Raw genomic sequence first — 17,547 nt, forward strand, 5'->3', positions numbered from 1 at the left:
CGTTGATAACTTCCTGCTCACGGCTAGCACAGCTGCCGCTAAGGAGGAGTTCAAGGACAACTTGCGTTATGTGTGGAAGATTGCTGATCTGGGCGAAGCTCGTTTTTGTGTCAGGATTCAGATCGATCATGACCGCGCGCGTTGGACCGTCGCTCTCTCGCAGACTGCTTTGATCGACAAAATCGTCAAGCAGTTCCGCCCTGACTGTGCCCCCGTCTCCACACCTATGGAAGCCGGTGTGTAGGTTGCAAGTCTCCCGTGTGAGGTGGCAGGGAGCAGGGGTCGATAGTCGGTAGAAACGACGGGTTTTGTTGTCGGACGATGTCAACGTAACTATTGGTAGTCACGGAAGGAAGGGGGGGGGGAGTGCTTAGGCTACGCTGCCCAATGTTCGTTCCGCTGAACGATGGAACTGCTGTTCCCGCAAAGACACGCAAATACGCAGAGTTCGCAGTACGCACGCTCGCCGCTGTCGCCGCAGATCTGCAAGAGAGAGAGAGAATTTTATACGTCGCTAAGAAAACAGAGCTGTCCTGGTTCGCAGGAGTTACCTCTAACTGTCCGCTCTCGAAGTGGTAGTGGTAAGTAAGTCCTCCTCCCCCGCGCCAGCACGCCATGTCCTTCCCCTCCCCAACTTCCCACGCCCTCAAACCTTCCCGACTCTCCCCGTTCTCTCCCCTACTCCCCCTTCCTTCCGGTTGGTCAGTGAAGCCCCAGCCTCCTTCCCTCACTGCCTCCACCCACCATGTCCCTCCCTGGGCAATCCCCATACGTCGTCCGCTTCTACCGTCTCCTCGAGCTCCTTCGACACGAACGCAACTTGGAACCCCGTCTCCTCCCCCACGATCCGACTGCCTGGCTGGCCTGGGCCCATGGAAACTGTTGGCTATTGGTGTGTCCTTTTCCTAGGACTTGTCGTCTCCCACGCTGACTGTACTCCAGCGCATGTTGTTCGAGTCCCGTAGCATCGCCGTAGCCTCCGGGGATATCTCTCTCCCTTCCGTCCGCCAGACACCATCCATGCACGCCCTGATAGTGTACCTCGACACCATCTTTGCAACCCTTCCTTCCGAGCACGCGTCGTCTCTTCCCGAGCCATACCCCGTCATCGCCTGGTCGCCTAACCGTGTCCTCGTCGAGCAGAGCATTGCTGAGGAAGGTGCTCCACTCCCGGCCATTTCCTATCGCAACAGTCCGCTTGCTTTATCGAACCAGCGCGCTTCTTCCGTCGGATGGGACGTCGTCACCGACCAGCTGGAAGCTCTTAGTGATGCTCAGTGTTCGACCACTGACACCCTTGACCAGCTCGATGGTGGGCTAGCCACGCTCTCCGCCGCGGTCCAAGGTATTCAAGACCAGCTGTCACACGGGCTGTACCTTCCGGACGATTATTCCGGAATTCCTTGTTGTTTAGTCTTCGCCACGTCTAGGGGTTCGATGGCTCTCAATCCACGCCCCATGGGCTTCACGCGTAGCGTTGCCGATGCTGCTGCTGACCAAGAGGCTGGAGGGTCCGGAAGGAACGGGGACGGAGGGAATGTTCGTAACGCAAGCCCTTCGCTCAACTGACCCCATGTAGTCATCCGTAGCACCTTCTGTAACCGTGTTTGGCTTAGTTGGAATGTATTCGGCCCGTTCGAGTTCTGTTCCCCAAGTCCGTACTTCTCGGGGATGCCTTGCGCCGTACCGCCGTCCCATTTCTCGCCCTGACGCATTCGTATTTTGTCGATTCCATGCGTAGACCGTGGGCCATGCCCACACCGGTCTCCACCTCTCCCGCACCCAGCACTCTCCCAAGACGCCTGCCGCGAAGGAGCGCGCCACTCGGCTACCCTACCGTTCGCTCATTGGCTGCCTCATGTACCTCGCCATTGGCACCCGCCCCAACATCGCCCTCGCCGTTCAGAACCTCAGCCAATTCCTCGACTGCTACGCCGAGATTCATTGGGAGGCCGCCAAGCGCGTCATCTGTTACCTCAAAGGCACGTGTACTTTCTGGCTCTACCTCAGTGGCGCAAATGCGGCCAATCTCAACGGGTATGCGGACGCTAGTCATGCTAGCTGTGTTGACACTCGCCGCTCTACTGGCGGCTACTGCTGGAATCTGGGCTCTGGCGTCATCTCCTGGTCTGCGTGCAAGCAGCCTACGATTTCCACCTCCACAACAGAGGCTGAGTACATCGCTGCAGCCGAATCTGCCAAGGAATGCGTGTGGCTTTGGTTCTTACTCGACGGTCTTGCATTTGCTCAGCCCACTGCGTCCCTCATGCGTCTTGACAGCACGAGCACAATCACCCTGTCCTCCGACTCGATGTTCCACTCCCGTGTCAAACATATCGACATCAAATGGCACTATCTCCGTGAGGTGGTCGCCGCAAAATGCGTGGCCATTCACATCAGGAAAAACACTTCTAACTTCAGCAGTCTTGAATGAAGAGCACCTAATCTTATTCAATCTTTCATAACTTGTGTTCCTCAATTAAGTGCACTATGTGCATGAAGACCGCTGAAGTGAACTATAGCACCTTTGAGAAATTTGTCTTGTCCCCAAGTTGGAGGATATGCAACTTCAGTACTACAGATTAAGATGCATAAGTACACATTAGTTGGCAAATGACCTCTTAACTAATAAATATGCATGATGAGATGTCAGATTGCTCAATTTGGTCAAAGTCATATTGTCAAGGATTTGGACATATTTGGCCTGTTAAGGGTGAAAGACAGAAAAAGAACATTTAAGCATACAAAGTGAGACAAGAAGCCTGGCCTTGAGCAAATTGTGAGTCTACACAAGGTCTGCAAGGCAACAGATAGTGCCAAGAAGAAATGAGGCCAGTCTGAGAGCCCAGGGATGCACAGGGGCTAGGCTAACAGGGGGCAGCAATTGCAGATTTCTCTAAGTCCAGAAAGATAGTCAATATAGGTTATTGTGCAAGGGAACAAGCACAGGGACCTATGGTGTAGTGGTCAGAAGTTTGTGCTGAGAGTGTGAGAAATTAGTGTAGCAGGTCAGGGGTTCAATTCTGGGAAATGGCAGATTATTTTGGGTGACATTTTTGCATCTGGGATGCCTGTTATGACAGCATATGCACAAACACAGCAGAATCATGAGAGAAGTTACCCCAGTAAGCATGAAAAAACATTATTCTTGCTTGGAATGAGTGTTTACTTTGGTTACTTAATGGAACTTAATTAAGACAAATGAAGAAATTGACTTACCTTAAGCACTTGTGGCACATAATGACACTTGATGACACTTATTGCTCTCCACAAGACCACTTAAGACAGAATGTTTTTTCCTGATGCAACACGTACCCTCCCATCTCAATGTTGCTGACGTGTTCACAAAAGCACTCGAGCGGAAGCCCTTCCAGCTTCTGCGAGGCTTGATGGGCCTTTGGCCTCCATGCGAGGAGGAGTCTTCTCGGTGAGGAGGAGTTCCATCTCGGTGAGGAGGAGTTCCATCTCGGTGAGGAGGAGTTCCATCTCGGTGAGGAGGAGTTCCATCTCGGTGAGGAGGAGTTCCATCACAGGAGGAGTATCCATCATATGCATCTTTGCGAGACCCGCTCATCCCGCCTTCACAATATTCATGACCCGTTACGATTTCCGTTCCTCATGGTCTTGTTCATCTTTACGTTACAATCCTCATGGACTATTTCTGATTCTTTCATTGCGATACCTACACTACATGCAATACCTTACATACCCCCTTTCTGTACTTCACGTTCCCCCCGTCCTCTCTCGCCATTCGCGCCGAGGAGGAGTGTTGAGGTCGCACCGCGATCTCGATCTCCGTCACTGGGCACGTGACGTACCGCCGGCAGTGGTTCGTCTGCTCGTCTTGTCTCTCTCTCTTTCCTCAGTCAAAGTTGCACCTTGACTGAGGTGAGATCTACATTACTACACTACAGTCTAGTATCTGACTACCTACGTAGCGTCTGACCGTAACGTCTAGGTAGATCAATCACAGTCGAAGTTATACCTTGACTGAGCGTCTGACCATAATGTCTAGTCCTAACACACTCAACCTCCCTCCACCTCAATTTGTGTGCCCCCTTCATCATCCCAGCAGCACCCTGTGGCCGCGTTGCATCCCAATTGTTGAGCAGGCAGCTCCACGCAGTGGTGCACCCTCACAACGTACCTGAAAGGTTGCTGATGCTTGATGCACATGCAAGTACTTCAACTGAAGGTACTGGGGGCTCCTTATATACATGAGGAGACCACTTATCTAAGCTACTGTATAGTACGTTCCCATGACATACAAGGTAAGTGGCGTAGCCATGCAATAACACACAATGACATCATAGATGACATCACGGACCCGGAGCTTCCCATACTAGTAGAACTGGTCCGGCCTGTGATTGAACCCGGCAGCCTGGTAGGCGCCTTTGGGACTTCAATACCGAAGGTAAGAAGGACCGAGTCTCCGATGACTATCCACCGCCGGTAATGGAAACACTGAAGGATCTCTGAGGATTATTGACTATCGGTAATGGGAACACCAAAGGATCCCCGAGGAAGGCTACACTGACACTTCGGACTTAGCTTGGTGAGGACTTGGGCTGTGAAATCAGACATGTCTCAAGTACAGTACATAGGACAGCTTTAGATTGCTTGTAGTGTACAGGATTGAGGACTCAAAAATGTATATAAGACGAGATGATAGACTACAGAATCTATCTACACTCTTTACCAAAACACCTTGTGTGCCACACAAAGACTTGCTTCGCCCCAAGTGCTAAGTTAGCCACACTAGCCACTCGACCACTTTCACTGAGTTCTTACCAATGCGCTCTAAGACCTGTGACTGTGAGACCTTACTTAGTACAGTCCTCGCACTACTAGTAAGGTCTAAGTAACTTCAACTGACTACAAGAGTCAGGTTCATCAGAGAAGGTTCATCCTAACTGATCAACATTCTAACATCGCTCATTGTTGGCAATACTTCATTACCGACATTTTGGTAATTGCTTAACTGGACTTAGCCATTACCAACACTTCATTCTTCCTTACCGAGTATTGTATACTTCAGTAATCTTTGTAACAAACACTCAACTTTGTTTACTAATCCTCTGTAACGAAGGATTCATTCTCATCTCTATTGCTCCGACTTCAAGTAACTGGTGACTACGAAGTACGTATTATACTAACTATAACCCAGACTCCAACACCACCCTTTCTGTTGCGTGATGCATTGCACTTGTCTGAAGGAGGGGCAGCAGCAATGTGGCTACTGTCTACTGCTCCAATTGCATGGCCAAAGAACAGGTAGAACCATGGGTTGTTGTATACAATTGCTGGGGTCAGTTCATCTGCAGAGAGGAGATGAACATAGGTCATGTAAAACAGGGGTGAGGAGAGTGCAATGAGGATCTTCTTGAAGTATCTATACTAGTATAAATACAGGTACATGGGCTGTAATCTACATACCTACTTTGATACCATAGTATTTGCATGCTGAAAACATTCACCAGCATGTTGAATTGAGAGACCGATTCAACATGTGCAGGAATATGCCAAGTTGTTCTTCAATGGACATGTGTTGTGAGTCATGATAGCCCAATGACTGCAGCGTAGCAACAAGGGCCAAGAAGACCTTGTGGTGCATTCCTAGTTCACTGTGTATCCACTCGTCATGCCCTTCCAAGAGCTCAAGCATTCATCCTGAACCAGACAGGATTGACATGTGGTAAGGGATTTTTTCGGTGGAAGATAGGGCCAGAATAAGAGCTATTATGGTAAAGAGTATGGCCAGTACAGACATTAGTGGTGTAGCCATGTTGCAAGACAAGTAAGTGACAGAGTCCAGACAAATGTGGCACGCACAACAGCATGTCACAGCCCAGAATCAAGGTTGTGCTCAGGGATTCCTGAGGCAGTCTGTTTCAGGCAAGAAACACGGTTGAGAAGCTGCCCAAAAATTGATCGGTTGTGGTTGCTGAATGGACTCTTACTCAGAAGGGTGGCGAGATTCATCTTGACCAAACTGCCTACCTTGAGACTGTGCTGCAGCACTGTTGCATGCAGAATTCAAAGTCTGCGCCTACTCCACTCCCTGCAGGTCACTGTTGGAGTCTGGGTCAGAGTTAGTAGAATACTTACTTCAAAGTAACCAGTTACTTGAAGTTGGAGTAATAGAGTAGAGGATGTATCCTTTGCTACAGAGGAATCATAAAAGAATGGGAGGTCGGGCCCGGGTCAATGTGGCGTGAAAAAGCCACGAGAAAGCCACATGGAGCGCACATTGGCCGCGTGGCAAACCATGTGCGCCCAATCCTTACCACTCTAACGGGCCCGGCGCCTTCCGCTTCCCCAGCACTTGCGCAATCCCTGCCCGACGCATCCCCGATGCGCGCAAAAGGAGTGGCGGGACCTTGAACGGGAAACCCCTTCGGCAAGTCAGGACATTTCAGGGTGTCGCGGCGTGTGTGATGGGCAACGGGCATGATAACGGGAGGTAATATTGACAGGAAAGCCACTCACCAGTGTATCCTTGCCCGAGGTGTCCCCGGGAAACTTGAGAAACCCATTAGGAAATTTCTTGAGGTGTTCCCGAGGCATTGTGGCGGGTGCGAGGAACAGCGGGTGTGGTAAGTACATAATGGGAACCAATATACACACCGGGATATGCCCTCGGGCGCCCTCCGCACTGCAGTTCAAAGGAGTAACATGTAGCATTGAGTACCGGGTACGCTGCCAGCCTGTGGCGGAGCCATGGGCTGGCATGCCAGAGCATCTATTCCAGTAGGTACACAAAGCATTGACTAACAGGTATGCTGCCAGCCTGTGGCGAAGCCGCAGGCTGGCATGCCAAAGCATTTATTACAATAGTTACATGAAGCATTGAATTTTAAAATCGCCTGCAAGACCCGTGGCTTTGCCACGGGTCGGCAATGCCCAAGAATATAACCTTCATAGTAACACAAAGCACAGAATGAAAGAACTGCCACCAGACCTGAGGCAAAGCCCAGGTCTGGCATTGCATAAGTATGAAATCTTAAAAGTAACATGAAGCATAGAATGAAAAAATCGCCCCGTAAACCCGTGGCGAAGCCATGGGTTTGCGATGCTTGTAGTAACAAAGTTGAAGTGTTTGTTGTGAAGATTACCAAAGTATACAATACTTGGTAAGTAGAGATGAACCATCAGTGATGCTGAAGTCTGTTAGGAATATCTAATCAAAGTGTCTAAGTCACAAAGTCTGTCAAGTGGCTAGTGCCGACATGTGACTAACGGCACGAGCCTTCCTTTCTAAGAAAAGTCAGAACTTGCCTACTTGAGACTTAAGTCAAGTGACTAAGGAAGATTGTGCCAAACCTCCGATCAACTTGACTAGACTCACCTGTCGTGACCGAACCAAGGCTGATTGGTTCGGCTTCTGAACAATGAATACGCGGGCAGTCGACCGAGGGTCTCAATAGGACTATTGTTCACACGCAGAATATTCTAGGACTCTTTGTAGATATATAAACGCTGTCGTAGAGTATGGACAAATAACACTCTCTTGAACTTCAATCCATCGGTGTGAGCCACTCAATCGTCCATAGCCTCGCACTGGACACACTAAGGTCGGTCGTACTTATAGCTGTGCACTAAGTCGATCTACCTTGACCCCTTCAATAGTATAGCTCCGCGCTACTCTGAAGGGTTCGGTAAGAGTAAGCTTCATCGATCTACGGTTAGAGTCGGGTTTGTGCTTAGTGGCATCCTCAACCATTGTTGTAACACTCTATTCACTATAGTTGTAACCAACTTACTTCGATCAACTGAGTTTCTTAGCTTCACTAAGAACATAGGCACTACTGTGCCACTCCGGACTTAGTGTTTGAACTCATTGATCAAAATCAATTCTCGATCAACTAATCCTCATAAGTCGATCACGCAAATCGTTGTGTTAATCCTCTTCACAACAAGATAATCCTCAATTCATTTCTTAACTAAGGCGACTACAATTACGTAACTACCAATGGATTGTTACTAGGTAAGTACTCGGTAAGTTAGCAATCCCAGTCCATAACAAAGTCCAGTAGAGCAATTACCAAAGTGTTGATAATAAAAGATTGCCAATGGTGAAGCAATGTTAGAATGTCAATCAATGAGTTGAACCTTCTCTGATGAACCCCACTCTTGTAGTCAGTTGAAGTTTACTTAGACCTTACTAGTAGTGCAAGGTCTGTACTAAGTAAGGTCTCACAATTGCAGGTCTTAGAGCACATTCTTAAGAACTTGACAAGAGTGGTCAAGTGGCTAGTGTGACTAACTTGGCACTTGGGGCAAAGCAAGTCTTCATGTGGCACACGGGGTGAATTTCAGTAAAGAGTGTAGATAAATTGCTGCAGTCTTTTGTCTTGCCTTATATACATATTTGAATCATCAATCCTGTGCACCACAAGCAGTCCAAGGCTATCCTATGTACTATACTTGAGACACATCATATCTCACAGCCCAAGTCCTCACTGAACTAAGTCCAAAGTGTCAGTGCAGCCTTCATCAGTGATCCCTTGGTCTTCCCATTACTGAAGGTCAATAGTTCTTGGTATCTCAGACTGTTGTTCCTTTGGTATTGTAGTCTTGAAAGGGATTTTGGCAAACCCTGTAAATTGTCAGAAGTGACCAAAATGTGTCCTTGACCAATCATTGGTAATGCCATTGTGCTTACCTAATAAACCTTACCAACAATAGCGGAGCCCAAGCAATAGTGGTGATTCAAGGCATATAAGTTGGACTTGGATTCATAGACATCCATAACAGTTACAAACCTGAGCCGCACACTGGCCCAGTTGATCCTGCACTTTTAAGCCGTGATCAGACCAACATTGGATTGTTCCTATATATCATGCTTGGAACTCAACCTGACATCCACTTTGCTGTGACTAAACTCATGCAACAAGCTGTGAATCCATCACAGGACCACTTGGACAAAGCACTATATATCTGCTGCTACCTTATGGGTACCAAGTCCTATGCATTCGTATACAGTGGCAAATTTGGACAAGGTGTCTTTGCATGCACAGACTCTGACTGGGATAATGACCCAGAAATGAGACAGTGTCAGAGTGGCTACTTTATGAAGTTGGCAAATGGAGTGTTCAGTTGGCTGTCTCAATGGCAAAAGACAATTGCACTGTCTTCAACTGAGGCTGAATACATGTTTCTCAGTGACTGCCATAGCTGCCAAGTTGTCTGGGTTAAGATGCTCCTCAAGGAGATTGGTTACCTACTTGGCACACTCCCTATCTGCTCAGATAACCAAGGAGCAATATTCATTGGCTCCAACCCTGTAAGTGAGAGGTGGTTGAAGCACATTGATATACACTACCATTACATCAGGGAACTGATTGAGGAGAAGCAAGTTGAGTTCTTCTACATCAGTACAGATGACAATGCAGCAGACCTGTTCACCAAGAACTTAGGCTGTGTCAAATTCCTTAAGTTTAGAGGAATGCTCAGACTTGAATTCTATGAATTGTCCTAGAGCACCATCACTGCAGTGTTATGCACCTAGTATGCTTATGTGAGTCTACGACAACACACTAAGCAAGGGGGAGTGTTGAACTACAAAGGTGCCTACCAGGCTGCCGGGTTCAATCACAGGCCAGACCAGTTCTGTGGGAAGCTCTGGGTCTGTGATGACATCTACTAGATGATGTCATTGTGTGTCTATCACACGGCTACACCACTTGCCTTGTATGTCATGAGAACACACTATACAGTAGTTCAGATAAGTGGTCTCCTCATTGTATATAAGGACCCCAGTAGTGTAGCTCAGTCCCCAGTACCTTCAAATTGAAGTACTTGTGTGTGCATCAGGCATCAACAGCCTTTCAGGTAAGTTGTGAGGGCACACCACTGCATGGAGCTGCCTGCTCAACATCTCACAGACAATCTACAATGCTTGAGGAGGAGTGTCATGGGCATGCCTGAACATGACATCATTGAACAATGTGTTAGGACCAAAGCAAGACTTGAAAGATGTGCCACTAGATTCATTGGTCTCTCACCAACTCAGAGGGCCCCATCTACAAATTTCCACCAGGATGGATCATTGACAGTGAGAAACTTGTTGTTGCAAATGTTGTCATGACCAGTCTCTTCGAGTCACAGCTTGCAGGCCCACTGAATGAGCACAACAAAATGATAATGTGGCTCAAGAAGCACCACAGGAAAACATTGCCTCTTGCCAGCGGTCAAGTCACTGTGCCACCCAGCACTGCACAAGATCGCCAGAGCAAATGGACAGCAGGGCCATCAAATGCTGATGTGTCTGGTGCAGCTGCAGGAGCTGTCTGATGATGATGACTCAGATGGAGAGGAGACAGCTGAAGACTGGAGACCAGAGAACTAGCTGAGGCTCAAGCATGAGCAGTTATTTTTGTTGGATGACTGAGAAGATGTTGTTGATCCATACCTTGATCAATCATGTTTATTTGACCCTGCATACAACTGTTGAGACTCACAACTGCAATGCATCAATGTTGCTCCTCTACATTGGTGAGCACAAGATGCGCAATTTCACTAAGTCCTGTTTCACACAGGGTACCAAATCCAGCAACACCCCCCAAAAAGGCCTTCCAATTGTCCCAGTCGTTAGTGCTGCTCACCCATTCAAACTCCGCCAAAGTGACCACGTGCACTCTAACATGACTGGTTTACAAGTCTACTTCCCATTGTGTCCTTTCACACAGTAAAGGCTGTAATCACACACCATGCCATTGTAGGTAAACTAGCATACAACTCAGTTATACCCATGGTGTCATTCTCTTGCAGTACTAGCATCCTTTGTAATAGTAGCTAGGTAGACAATGTAATACTAACTTGGGAGCACTGGCCCTTTCTCAATTGTGCTGAACCCAGTGCAGATGTCAGTTTGCTGACTGAGATTTGAATTCTTGGTTGTATGTTGACCCAATTACTTGATGGACAATACATAATTCAGAGCTGGGAAAATATGGTATAGGTATATCACTATCAGTCTGAAGTCTTCACTTGAGGGCCTCACCTAGTGTTACAGAGTGATGTCAATGCAGGGAGAACAAAAGTAGCCAAGTACTTCATGAATGTGGCTGCTGTTGCCGCATAAGGGCCCACCAGTAATCCAATAACATTCGGACAGCTGTGACTATGCAGAGTGAGCCTTTGGTCCATCAACTCATAGTAGTCTTGGAAGCTCACATGGAAGTGCAGCCAACAATCCGAGACAGTGAGGCACTGTCATAGACATGAGATAGTGGTATCACATATCATCCACACTCCACTGGTAGCTCTCGAGTCCCCGTCTTTGTTTCTCATTCTGCCGTTGGAACAGCTTCTTCTCAAATCCGTTCCCGCGATCTGTACATACACATGAGCACATAGAGGCAAATGGACGACGCTGGATGAGGCGCACCGACACCGTCCCATCTGTATCCAGGTTTGATACCGAAACGATTTGGAGGCGGAGGCGGACCAGTGTATTCGGGTTTACGTGGACCTTTTGCACGCTTTTTCTGAAGGCGAATGACCAAACACGCAAGGCTTCAGCGCACTGGCCCGACAAACGACAATAGGAGAGACATACGGTCAAGAAAGCGGCCGCGGGATCATTCCACCGCTCCTGAGCCTTCAGCCCATCGTTCATCTCCACATCGTTCCGGTCCCTAGCGAACGGACGCGCGCGCATGGCCTCCGCCTCCTTCCTACGCTTATCTTCATCCTCCCTCTGCACAAGGCCCTTGCCCCACTCCATCTTACGCGCCTCCTGTTCCTCGCGCTCGCGTTTCCTTCGCGCCGCCTCAGCTCGCTCCGCAGCCATATCCACCTTCCTACCAGACGAGTCTCGATAGACCGTCTCCTGCGCCGCCGCCGCCTCCTCCGCCTCCTTCTCTTTCAATGACTTGACCGCCTTCTCGCGTGGAAACGTCTCCTTGAGCTGCGCCGACGTGAGGAGGCCACCCTTGAACGCAGGCTCCTCTTCGACGACCTGCGGCTGCTCGTCGGGGGCCAGGGGCGGCGACTCTTCTCGGTGCTCGCCCTCGCGGACGGCCGCCCAGCCCGAGCCCTCGTCCGTCCGCTGCCGCTTCTTGAACCCGCGGTCCTCCGCCACAACCGCTTCAGCAACATCATCCTCTTCGGCCTCCTGCTGGTTGTCCCAGCCGAGGACGTCGTCGTCCTTGATGAAGGACGTACCGGAGCTGCCGGCCTTCGAGGAGGCGGCCGTCCCCGCCTTGCGTTTCTTCTTCTTTGGTGCGCTAGCGGATGAGCGCGAGAGGATCGCGTCGGCCTTTGGGCCTGACATGTACTTGGCTGCGAGGTAGGCCTTCATTGACATATCCGCGGGTCGCACAGGTTGGCAGCAGGTAGGTAGGAGCAGGCAGTGTAATCGAGTCGACGGTTATGTGAGTTGTGTTCGAAGTCGCGCGCCGTCGGCGTGCAGCCACAGCGTATTACGTCATCAATTCGACCATAATGGTAACTCGTGCTCGCCAACGCCAATGCCAGGCGTTGAAGATTTGAATATTGAATGGTTGTCCTCGTTGCGTTGCCAGGGCGTCGCAGAGTATCAAGGCGATAGATATTTTGGTGATCATATGCGTTACTCTAAAGAGGCTATTCATTTGCCTGCGGCAATAAACAGCGGCGTTGATCGCTGCGCGCCGCGCAAGATGCCATGTCCATTTCTACTTTCGGTGCCTCGTAGATCGCAGGAATACAGTGTATGGATAGCCGGCTAAATTGTGATGTCACACTCGTTCTTGTCTGTCCATTGCCATACTTTGACGCATTCAGAATGTGCGAACGCTGATGGTCACTCGGGCACGGGCGCGAGTCGAATGCAAGGGGATGGCGACGGAGAAGGCGAGAAGCACTTGGCGATAGCAGGAGACGGGGCTGACAAAAGCAGAATGGCCGCATAAATAGGCACGGGGGCGCCGCGGATGTGGGCGTGGTTGCGTGCTGGCCAAAGCAGATCGGTCTCTGGCGTCAGGACCGTGGACCGTCCGCGCGGGCAGGGTCGATGAGAGAGACTAGTCTGTGCCAGTCTCTCGGGAGAAGCGTGTGCGGGGGCGAGGCTGGCGGCGTGAGGGACGATAAGAAGAGGGCCGCGGGAGATCAAACTCTGAGTGGGCAGGACGTGCAGCCCCGTGGCGATGTGCGGGAGCAGAAGGGGCAATGCGAGTCGCACGCGAAGGGACTTGGGGCGACGGGTGCAGCGAGCGTGTCAGGGCCGCGTTTGCTGTGTCTTCTACGACACAACACAGACGCCGGGCGTTGAAGAGACGGGCAGACGCGGGCGGCAAGTTGCGGAGGCCGCGACCGGGCGACGCACGTCATCGGGAGATCTGGAGAAGCCGGCGGATCTGAGATGGTGGGATCCCGGGCGATGGGATCGGGGGGACACGTGGGGAGTGCCAGGGACGGCGCCGACAGCGGACAGGGCCCATAAGCCATCTCCGGAGGCGCTAACGCCTCGCTTCCTTCTTCCCCAACCACCACCGCCTCCCCTCGGCCCATGTCCTCCTCCATATACAACGTCCGTGCCTCCCCCGCCGTCCCTCGCGCCCCCGCTGACCCTTTCTCCCAGCACAAGCACCTCCAACCCACAGGTGCTGCCACCCAGGGCCCCTCCGGCCCCCAACACAGCCATGTCAAGCTCAACGAATGCTTCGAGACCATCAGGCAGGAGTTTGACGCAGTGGCGCACGAACTCGTCCACCTCCGGGGCCAGAGAGACGACTTGGACAGCAAAGGTGCGTCTGTTCTTTGAGCCACCTGTGTCTCGATATTCACCTACCGCATTTCCCAAATTCCGTCCGCTATCACAACAATCGCTATTGTATGCCACGCAATACGTTACACACATCGCCCCGTGAACATCAGTAAATGGCCAAGTGAACGAGCTCAACATCATCCGCCAGTCTCTCTACGATCTCGAGGCCCAGCATGGCAAGATCCGCGCTCAGTACGACCAAGAAATCGCTGCTCTACGCGCAGAGATACACGCCCTACGCTCTCAAGGTCGTGAACGCGAAGTTCTCGGGCTGGCCTCCCTCGGTCGCGACCGTGACCCCGCCCTGCGCGGTGAACCACCCCTACGTGGAGAGCCCCCTCTCCGCGCCGACCCCGCCATGCGCGGCGAGCCTTCTCGCGATCGCGATCGGGACCGCGAACTGCTTCCACAACGCGAGCTCATGCGTGAGCGAGAGCGCGAGAGAGACCGTGAACGCGATCGCGACGGCGACGTCCGTATGGCCGGGCCCGGCCCCGCGTCAGGTATGCCTATGCGAGGCGACGCCATGGGGCGTGACAGCTTGGGCATGGGGAGACCTAGTGCAGTGCAGGGCGCAGGCGAGGGCCTGCCGCTCACCCCTGTAGGTTTGGGCATGGGCGCCGGCCCCGGTGGGGGAGCATACGAGCCTTTCTATGGACGACAAGACAGGGAACGCGAGCGAGGAGGGATAGTGATGGGTGACAGAGAGCGTGGCCTCATGAGCGAGCGCGAGCGGATCGAGAGGGACAGGATGGAGCGCGAACGAGACCGGGACCGAGAGCGTGTTGAGCGCGATGCAAGGGACGTGAAGCGCGTCAAGACAGAGCGTGTCAAAACCGATCGCGGAGGTAAGCTACATTCCGCCCTCTCTATTTTTCTCTCTCCTCCGTGCATTCGAGTTATTCATGTTTCTGTTCGTCTGCTCCGCACGCTCGCCTGGCTGCTCGCCCACGTGACCTGGCTTTACCCTACGCCCGCGTTGGCTCGACCTCCCGCTGAGAAGACCCCTTCTCACCTTCCATGAACCACCCGAGCGCACACCCGTCGCACCCGCACCAAAGCATCTCCCTCGGCCCTGCTGCACCTCCCTCCGGCCTCCAGCCTACACCCGGCCCCGGCCCAAACGCCAACCCCCTTGCCCCGCCGACATCCGCCAATCCTAACCCTCCCGGGCCCAATAGCCAAAATGGGATGAACGTCAATGGTAGAGAGCCAGCTGGCAACAACCTGAACACCGGTGCTACGCCGAAACTTCCGCCAGCGCCAGGTGTGGGTGGCATGGGCCTGGGTGTTTCGCTGCCCCCGCCGCCGTATGCTGGTCAACAGGGTGGCTCAGGCTTGGGTCAGCAGGGTCCAGGCGCGTTGCCTGGGGGTCCGAACGCGGGGAGGGAGGGACCAAACCAGGTAACAGGGCCGAGCAGCCAAGGACCGGGTCAGGAGCCGGGGGTGAACGGCGGGGGTAAGTGATCAGTCCCGTTGACCAAAAGTGCTGCGTTGCTAGGCCCATTCCAATTGGAACGATTCCGTTTACGGTGTACAGCGTACAGCGCCAAGTGTACTACGTATTCGTACGGCGCCAGCGGCAATACGGACTTCTCTTTGCTTTCCTATGTCTTCTTGACCACTTCGGCGCTTGCTCGAACCAATGAACAGGATCACATCACTCATCGTGTTCTTCGTTTGCAGGCAACCCATCCTTCCCTCACACACCGACCATGCCGCCTTCCACGGCGCCGCCGAACAGCGCCAACCCCGATAGCGGGCCCGCATCGATGCAGGTTGTTGATCTTAGCGTGGACCCGATGGCCGTCCCCGCCGATCTGAAGAAGGAAGGCGCCGATTGGTTCGCTATATTTAACGCGAACGCGGGCAAGGAGGGCAAGAAACGAGCCCTGGATGTCACTCTCCAGCATACATTGATGCACGAGAGGTAAGCATCAATTCACTGACGAGTGTTGCGGGAAATCGTCATATAGTATGCACAGCGTTGTATGCTGCGTCCGGTTCTCTGCGGACGGAAAGTATCTCGCAACCGGATGCAACCGGACCGCTCAAATCTATGACACGAAGACAGGACAGAAAACATGGTATGCATTGGTTCCGCTACTCCTGTATATTTGTTGCTGACTACTTGTGCCAGTGTTCTCGTCGACGACCAGGCGAGTAAGACCGGCGACCTCTACATCCGCAGCGTCTGCTTCAGTCCCGATGGCAAGCTACTCGCCACGGGCGCAGAGGACAAACAGATCAGGGTGAGCACTTGTGGACAAGTGTTCTCCTGCACACGCAGACTCATCCGCGATCTAGATCTGGGACATTGCCCAAAAGCGGATACGCAATGTGTTCGACGGCCATCAACAGGAGATCTACTCATTGGACTTCTCCAAAGACGGACGGCTCATCGTCTCTGGGTCTGGCGACAAGACCGCACGGATATGGGACATGACAGAGAGGACCCCGTGCAAGATCTGTAAGCCATAACCAGCGCAACGAACTGTCACCCACTGACAAGACTCGTCAGTGTCCATCAACGAAGATACAGTTGATGCCGGCGTGACCTCAGTATGTATCTCACCAGACGGCCGTCTGGTCGCCGCCGGTTCGCTCGACACCATCGTGCGGATTTGGGACGTCGCCACGGGCGCGCTCGTCGAGCGCCTGAAGGGCCACCGCGACAGCGTCTACAGCGTCGCCTTCACCCCCGACGGCAAGGGCCTCGTGAGTGGCAGCCTGGACAAGACACTCAAGTACTGGGATCTGCGGCCGATCTTGCGGGGGCCTGCGGGCGCTCTAACACCGGGTAAGAACGGCGTTAAGGAGGGCGGAGAGAAGGGGAGCTTGTGCACGATGAATTTCACAGGACATAAGGTGCGGTCACATCTCGTCAAACCCTGAGTGACTGATCGTCATGTCTTGCGCAGGATTATGTCCTGTCTGTCGCGGTGTCGCATGATGGACAGTGGGTCGTGTCAGGCTCGAAGGATCGCGGAGTGCAATTTTGGGATGCTAAGACCGCGACGGCTCAATGCATGCTGCAGGGCCATAAGAACTCCGGTTTGTCTATTCAATCGTATTGTTCGCAGTCACTGAAGGATGCGTCTTAGTCATCTCCATCGATCTCAGCCCAGCGGGCAGCGTGCTGGCAACAGGCAGTGGTGATTGGCAAGCAAGAATATGTGCGCACCGTCGTCCCCGTCTACGTCACTCTTCACTCACGTCTCGGTCCGCAGGGAGCTACACCGCGCTATGATGGATCGTTAGGCTCTTCTTTTCTCACTGTTATATCTAAGCTCTGGGTACCCCTTGTCGGATCGCTTCTGATGTTCTTGTCTAGTCTCGTGCTCATGCCCGCCACGCGTTTACGTTGTATCTACCACCTGTGAGATTCTTGCTCGTAGCTATTATTGTAGTCCTCTCTTCTCCCATTCTGTTTGTGACCGATGTGCTCGGTACGCCGGTCAGCTTGCGACCCTACGGGATACTTACGTACGGTACACCTTGACGGATGTGATTCAAAAGTAGAACAATTCATGTCGTCGTATGTATATGTATCATGCATGCACAATGTCGACATTGTAGAGTGTCGCAGCATCCGTAAGGCGGGCTTTCTGAGGTTCAGATGCTGTAGTGAAGGCTTGCCGGCTGTAGGCGGCGGCCACTTGAAGCTATGGGAAGGATATGCTTGTTTGCTAACCTGAGAAGGGCAGTTCATATGCATGGACATGAGTCGAGCGAGCGCGAATGAGGCCGACTCTTTTTAGAATTTTCACTGGTGTTTAGCAATGCTGGCCATG

General features: G+C 52.1%; 4 protein-coding genes across 4 annotated transcripts; 2 read left to right on the forward strand and 2 right to left on the reverse strand.

Annotated features, from left to right (window-relative positions):
* The first annotated feature begins 696 nt into the window (after positions 1-696).
* Positions 697-1,649, forward strand: C8Q71DRAFT_774237 (uncharacterized protein). The gene is made up of 2 exons (XM_047924514.1): positions 697-892; positions 943-1,649. Exons 1-2 carry the CDS (start codon positions 746-748, stop codon positions 1,567-1,569), a joined length of 774 nt encoding a protein of 257 aa, XP_047775910.1. The 5' UTR covers positions 697-745; the 3' UTR covers positions 1,570-1,649.
* Positions 1,650-5,133: 3,484 nt separating this feature from the next.
* C8Q71DRAFT_713217 (uncharacterized protein) lies at positions 5,134-5,499 on the reverse strand (the record flags this gene model as incomplete). The annotated part of the gene is made up of 2 exons (XM_047920902.1): positions 5,134-5,392; positions 5,441-5,499. Coding segments are annotated over 2 exons (318 nt in total), but the record flags the coding sequence as incomplete, so codon positions are not given.
* Positions 5,500-11,024: 5,525 nt separating this feature from the next.
* Positions 11,025-12,529, reverse strand: C8Q71DRAFT_191420 (Pre-mRNA-splicing factor of RES complex-domain-containing protein). The gene is made up of 4 exons (XM_047916876.1): positions 11,564-12,529; positions 11,393-11,492; positions 11,179-11,337; positions 11,025-11,125 (listed from the first exon to the last, which is right to left on the reverse strand). Exons 1-3 carry the CDS (start codon positions 12,311-12,313, stop codon positions 11,240-11,242), a joined length of 948 nt encoding a protein of 315 aa, XP_047775912.1. The 5' UTR covers positions 12,314-12,529; the 3' UTR covers positions 11,025-11,125; positions 11,179-11,239.
* Positions 12,530-13,449: 920 nt separating this feature from the next.
* On the forward strand, positions 13,450-17,347 carry C8Q71DRAFT_774243 (WD40-repeat-containing domain protein). Its single transcript, XM_047924515.1, has 12 exons — positions 13,450-13,516; positions 13,568-13,733; positions 13,864-14,601; positions 14,757-15,212; positions 15,440-15,683; positions 15,739-15,840; positions 15,894-16,005; positions 16,061-16,223; positions 16,275-16,621; positions 16,675-16,807; positions 16,858-16,929; positions 16,984-17,347. Exons 1-12 carry the CDS (start codon positions 13,496-13,498, stop codon positions 17,001-17,003), a joined length of 2,574 nt encoding a protein of 857 aa, XP_047775913.1. The 5' UTR covers positions 13,450-13,495; the 3' UTR covers positions 17,004-17,347.
* The last annotated feature ends 200 nt before the right edge of the window (positions 17,348-17,547 follow it).

This window comes from Rhodofomes roseus (assembly GCF_022264815.1).
Source record: "Rhodofomes roseus strain CIRM-BRFM 1785 chromosome Unknown C8Q71scaffold_19, whole genome shotgun sequence".
Lineage (NCBI taxonomy): Eukaryota > Fungi > Basidiomycota > Agaricomycetes > Polyporales > Fomitopsidaceae > Rhodofomes > Rhodofomes roseus.